Source organism: Otolemur garnettii, unplaced genomic scaffold (assembly GCF_000181295.1).
Source record: "Otolemur garnettii isolate 467f Iridium unplaced genomic scaffold, OtoGar3 scaffold00019, whole genome shotgun sequence".
In the NCBI taxonomy this organism is placed as follows: Eukaryota; Metazoa; Chordata; class Mammalia; order Primates; family Galagidae; genus Otolemur; species Otolemur garnettii.
This window is the reverse complement of record NW_003852414.1, coordinates 27,308,790-27,315,135: the sequence shown is the minus strand read 5'-3', so window position 1 is coordinate 27,315,135 and position 6,346 is coordinate 27,308,790. Positions and strand designations below refer to the sequence as shown.

Genomic DNA, 6,346 nt, shown 5'->3' with positions numbered 1-6,346 from the left:
GAGGCAGGAGACTCGCTTGAGCCCAAGAGTTGGAAGTTGCTGTGAGCTGTGATGCCACAGCACTCTACCCAGGGGGACAACTTGAGGCTCTGTGTTAAAAAAAAGAGTTAAAAATAAGCCCCAAATGTTGAACAATTAGTATTTACAATCTTCATTTGCAGAACATATAATTTGTTCCATATAGAACTGTAAGTCAATAATGCCTCTCTACCTTCTCCTTGGTATTCCCAGAAAATATTCATGGACTTGCAGGCTGAAGGATTCCCTGTGATAGAGACCAGCACCCTGACCGAGGAGGGTGTCATCAAGGTGAAAACAGAGGTCAGTGGTTTTTTGCCTCACCTTCCATTCCTTGCTTTCCCTGGTTTTCGAAAGTTGGTGGTGGGGAAAAGTATATTCTTTCTAGGAATGCTTGTCATGGCTAGAGAGGAGTGATACACACCATAGGACGGGGGGCAGGGAGGGGTTAAGGTTGTATCCACCCCTCTCGGGCAGGAGACAGGGAGGGGGTGCTTGGGCTCCCCCTGGGCTGTTGTAACTTACAGTGACTGTTGTGTCTTTGGACCTTTAATGTTTCCAAAACACCTATAGTGAAAATTATTTTTATAGACTCTGTTCAGAAGTAAAAGAGAAAAAAGTAATCTAAAAAGAAACAGCTTAGGGGAGGCAGTCTTCTACTAGATGTCACATGCCTTCCTGATTATTGTCTACTTTGTGTTATTTTGACTCAGGTAAAAGGGCTCTTCCGATTGTGGTTGCCCAAGCTCTGTTGTGAGGGGCATGTGGCCTATAGTCTGGGCAGGCCGTGGGGGGCCACTCACCTGGCCCCTTCCTACCTGCTGGTGGCACAGGGCTGCTGCAGATGTTTCCTGACTCCTGCTTTGGCTTTTACTTTCTTAGGCTTGTGACAGGCTTTTGGCTCATCGAGTGGAAACCAAGATGAAGGGCAATAAAGTGAATGAGGTGCTGAACCGACTGCATTTAGCCATCCCAAACAAGCGAGATGATAAGGTGAGGGGCCTTCTGAGAGCGCCGTGCCTCCAGGGTGTGCCACGGCACAAGCCCAGTGAGCCTGTCTGCACAGGTCCTGTTGTACACGTGCACAGTGGGTTCGGCGTGTGGGCTGCAGTGTCTCTCATGGGGAGTATGTGTCCCTGTGTGAAGAGCTAAGAGGATGCTGGGGAGGATATGCTGAGAAATGTGCCTGCTGGGGCAAGGCTGGCCCTCTTGTTATTTAGTTTCTACTCTCCTTCCAGAAGTGTTTTCCAGACAGAATCATGTTTTGTTTTTTTTTTTTGAGACGAAGCCTCAAGCTATCCCCCTGGGTAGAGTGCCATGGCTTCACAGCTCACAGCAACCTCCAACTCCTGGGCTCAAGCGATTCTCCTGCCTCAGCCTCCCAAGTAGCTGGGACTACAGGCGCCCGCCACAACGCCTGGCCATTTTTGGGTTGCAGCCATCATTGTTGTTTGGCGGGCCCGGGCTGGGGATTCGAACCCGCCACCTTAGGTGTATGTGGCTGGCGCCTTAGCTGCTTGAGCCACAGGCGCAGAGCCAGAATCATGTTTTTTTAAAGGTTTTTTTTGTTTGTTTGTTTTGAGACAGAGACTCAAGCTGTCACCCTGGGTAGAGTACTGTGGCTTCATAGCTCACAGCAACTTGAAACTCGGTCTCAAGCAATCCTCTTGCCTTAGTTTTTCTATTTTTAGTAAAGATGGAGTCTCACTTTTGCTTAGGCTAGTCTTGAACTCATGAACTCAAGCAATCCATCTGCCTCGGCCTCACAGAGTACTAGGATTACAGATGTGAGCCGCCATGCATGGCCTTTTTCTTTTTTTTATTTTGAGACAGAGTCTTACTCTGCCAGCCTGGGTTGAGTGCAGTGGCATCATCATGGCTCATAGCAACCTCAAACTCCTGGGCTCAAGCAATCTTCCTGCCTCAACCTCCTGAGTAGGTGGGACTACAGGTGCCTGTTACAATGTCCAGCTATCTTTTCTATCTTAGTAGAGATGGGGTCTCGCTCTGCCTCAGGCTGGTCTTGAACTCCTGAACTCAAGGGATCCTCCCTCTTGGCCTCCCAGAGTGCTGGGATTACAGGTGTGAGCCACTGTGCCTGACCAAGTTTTGAAAACACAAATGAGGGTGGCACCTGTAGCTCAAGGAGTAGGGTACTGGCCCCTTATACCGGGGGTGGCAGGTTCAGGCCCGGCCCTGGCCAAAACTGCAAAACAAAACAAAACACAAATGAAAGTGTGTTATAGGCTTGATGCCTGTAGCTCAGCGGGTAGGGTGCCGCTGGCGGGTTGGAACCTGGCCTGGGCCTGCTAAACAACAATGACAGCTGCAACCAAAAAAATAGCCAGGTGCTGTGGCAGGCTCCTGTAGTCCCAGCTACTTGGGAGGCTGAAGCTATGAGCTGTGACACCACGACAGTCTACTGAGGGCAACAGAGTGAGACTCTGTCTCAAAAAAAAAAGAAAAAAAGGAAGAAAGAAAGTGTATTATAATTCTTATAAAATTTCCATTTTCTTTCCATTACAAACGGTGCTAGAATACACATCTTCATATGTGTGTCTTGGTAGTTTGAAGTTGATTCTATTGTTGTTGGGTTTTGTTTTGTTTTGTTTTGAGACAGAGTCTTAGTGTGTCATTCTCAGTAGAGTGCCATGATTTCACAGCTTAGAGCAACCTCTAACTCTTGGGCTTAGCGATCCTTTTGCCTCAGCCTCCCAAGTAGCTGGGACTACAGGCACCCCCCACAATGCCCGGCTATGTTTTTGTTGCAGTTGTCATTGTTTAGCAGGCCCGGGTTGGGTTTGAACCCACCAGCCTTGGTGCCTGTGGCCAGCACTATAATTATTATGCTGCAGGCGCAGAGCCATGTTGTTGGGTATTTCTTTAATGATGAGCACAGTGAGCATTTTTATGTGCTTACTGGCCTTAGATTTCATCAGATCGTTCACCTTTTTTCTCATTGATTTGTAATTTTGTATTACGAAAATTGGATTCTTATCATGTGTCCTGTAAGTATTGTTTTCTCTTTTTGTCACTTGCCTTTTTTGTGTGTGTTTTTTTCAATCTCAAGGAAACTATATTTTAAAACTGATTCTCTCTCTGGCTGCTGGATTTATGTCATGCAGAGGCCTACTGAAAAACATTTTACAACAGTGTTTTTCTTCTATTTTTAGTATATGTGCTTTGAAGCAAGCACATACAAGGGTGTTTTTCTTCTATATATTCATGTTTTTTACTTCTTTAAATGGTCTGGGTATGTTTTTATATTTTTTTTGCAGGCAGAATTTTCCTTTTTTTAAGTTTCTCTCATTCAGCAAGTGTTTTACACACTATTTCCAATAATGTCTTCCCAGGAGAGGCCTCCATTCATCCCAGAGGGTGTGGTGGCGCGCAGGAAGAGAATGGAGGTGGAGGAGCCCAAGAAGAAGAGGGTACGTTACTGAACCTTCCCCCAGCTTTCTAAGGGGCAGGGGCATCAGACAAGCCAAGGGAGTCCAGGAACCACCTAGCAGGCTCCAGACACAGCAGTGCGTCCCCAGCCGAAGCCCAAGGGAGGGTGGTACAAGTAAGGGTGTCTACCAGCAGCCAGGGGCAGCTTTCCCTCTAGAACAGTGGTTCTCAACCCTCCTAATGCCACGACCCTTTAGTATAGTTCCTCGTGTTGTGTTGACCCCCAGCGATAAAATTATTTTTGTTGCTACGTCATAATTATAATTTTATTACTGTTATGAGTCATAATGTAAATAGTCAATATGCAGGATGGTCTTAGGCAACCCCTATGAAAGGGTCGTTCCACCCCCACCCCTGAAGGGGTTGCAACCACTGTTCTAGAGGTCGGAGGTGAGCCTCCCATCCAGGGCCCAGAGAGAACCCGTGGGAGAAGCAGGGCTTCTGAGGCAGCCCATAAAAGGGAGCTGGTAACCATTTCTTTCTCCTTTGCAGGAACGAGATCTCGAGCTGGAAATGGGAGACGATTATATTTTGGATCTTCAGAGTAAGTGAGCATGTGGTTGTGTCTCTATAACACCACCAGTTGCATGTGAAGTGTTTCAGGAAGGGGAGGCCAGGCTTAACGGGTGCAAGTCTCCCTGTGTGTATGACCTTCACAGGGCTCCGGGGGGCGGGGAGGTTTTCTTATGGCTGTCAGGGAATGTACAAGCTGCACAGGTCAGTGCTGCTATAATGTGCCGAGCACTGAATATCCATGCTGGGAAGGACTTGGCATAACTCCTGGCTCATTTGGGGCATGTACTACTTGAAAATGTTAAAAATTATTATAAATGTAGTTTTTTTATTTTAACTTTAGAGTACTGGGATTTAATGAATTCTTCTGAAAAATGTGATAAGATACCAGAGATCTGGGAAGGCCATAATATAGCTGATTTTATCGATCCAGCCATAATGAAGGTTTGTGTTGCTTTTTAAAACTTTTTTTTTCCTTTTTACTATTATTGCTGGAAGATGGAGGCCTAATCAGCTCCCCTAGTTCCCTGTAGCTCCAGCTCCTTCTGACTCCCCCTCCCTGCCCCCAGTAGCCCTGCTGTCCTGGCCCTGCCCCAAGCTCCCAGTTCTGGGGCCTCCTTCACCAGCTCTGCTCATTGCTGGTGGTTCCCTCCTGCCTCAGACCCCCTTCCTACTTGCATTTTCTGAGTATATAAATGTCCATAGGGTCTCTAATAGCTTAAAAAGCAAAAACATTCTTAATCTGGTGTCAAGTTGCTGTCCTGTCTTTGGCTCCTCAATTGAGCTTTTTGAAAAAGTCCTTTATGTCCTCCATTTATGCCCATCTGTCCTGCATACTCTTCTCCATTCCTTTCAGGTTTCAGTGCTGTCTCCCAAGCTCCTCACCTTCACCTCAGTCTCACTTCTGCTCTGGAGGCTGAGTTGGGGGCAGCACTGTGACTCACTTGGGTCCTGGGCGTGGCCCTTGGTGTGATCCCTACGCCACCATGGCCCACCCACCTCCAGCCCTCGTTGCCATGGCACAGCTGCCTGCCAGGGCAGCGGCCCAGCCTCCCTCAGAGCCCCACCTCTGCCTGTCACATGAATCTGACGTGGGCACAATGGCCTGTGAGGCCCTTGTCTAGGGGGTTTGTTAGGATCTGACACATGTGCCCATGGCAGGTTTTCATTTTCATCTTACTAACTTTGTGCCCAGTGTGGTTATGTTTGCAATGATACTAGAATGGATAAATGGTTATTGTTCAAATTCAGATTCTCTCAGAACTGAATTTATTTCATGCATCTGTTGAAGGCTTCAGGGAATGCGGGAGCTGATCTCTGCAGGTGGCCATGGAGCTTGTGTGGCTTGGAACAGTTGCTGGGTGCTGTTTGCTGGTGCCCATATGCCTCCCTTGCAGGGTCCTGACACGAGCACTGCATGAAGATAGGGCCTCTGGGGACCCAATCATGGCACTGTCTTCATAGACTCATTACACAAGCTGACATACGCACTGACTAGGGTTTTTCACTCTTAATTTTAATTACAACTGTATTTTTAAAGAAATTGGAAGAGTTGGAAAAAGAAGAAGAGCTGAGAACAGCAGCAGGAGAGTATGACAGTGAGTCTGAGAGTGAGGATGAAGAGATGGTGGAGATTCGACAGCTGGCAAAACAAATCAGAGAAAAAAAGAAGCTGAAAATTCTGGAATCCAAGGAAAAAGATACACAGGGGCCCAGGATGCCTCGAACTGCGAAGAAGGCAAGTTCTGTTGTCTTTTCAGAGACGTGTGACCTGTTTTTTATCAAACTGTATTCTTGTGTAATCATTGGTGAACACAACCTGTCTGCCTGTTTGGCCTTGAGGTTGCACGTACCTTGCTGGGTGTACTGGCTTGCAAGACTGAGTCTTGATCTTGAGCCTTTTATATCCTGTATCTTTTATATTCTGAGTGTGCTTTTTCTCGGTGACTTTCAGCTTTAAGGTTAGGATTGTTATAGATCTAATCATTTTGTAGTTGTTGAAATTAAAATTGTAACGTATGATTCATAGGTTAAAGCTGTTAGTCAAGGCTGGGGGTGGTGGCTGGTGTATGTGATCCTGGTTCTCCAGGAGGCCTAGGTGGGAGGACTGCTGAAGGTCAGTGAGGCCCTCATTCACCTGGGGTGTGGTCATAAGTGGTGTGGAGTGCACGTCCCATCTCACATGCAGGGACTGCTCAGAGTTCCCTCTGGGTTTAATACAGCTGCTGGAAAACATTGACGTGAGCCCAAGTAAGAATTATAGCTTCTGGCTCAGCGCCTATGGCTCAACCTGCTAAGGCGCCAGCCACGTACACCTAAGGTGGTGGGTTTGAATCCCCAGCTCGGACCCGCCAAACAACAATGA

General features: G+C 47.3%; 1 protein-coding gene across 1 annotated transcript in view; it reads left to right on the top strand.

Moving 5' to 3' along the window:
- Window positions 1–6,346, top strand: part of GTPBP4 (GTP binding protein 4) — a 26,199-nt gene that overhangs the window by 15,823 nt on the left and 4,030 nt on the right. The window contains exons 9-14 of the mRNA XM_003786843.2: window positions 232–321; window positions 901–1,011; window positions 3,372–3,449; window positions 3,961–4,012; window positions 4,325–4,425; window positions 5,522–5,719. Of these exons, the coding sequence (XP_003786891.1) occupies window positions 232–321; window positions 901–1,011; window positions 3,372–3,449; window positions 3,961–4,012; window positions 4,325–4,425; window positions 5,522–5,719 (630 nt within the window). The remainder of the gene's footprint in view (window positions 1–231; window positions 322–900; window positions 1,012–3,371; window positions 3,450–3,960; window positions 4,013–4,324; window positions 4,426–5,521; window positions 5,720–6,346) is intronic.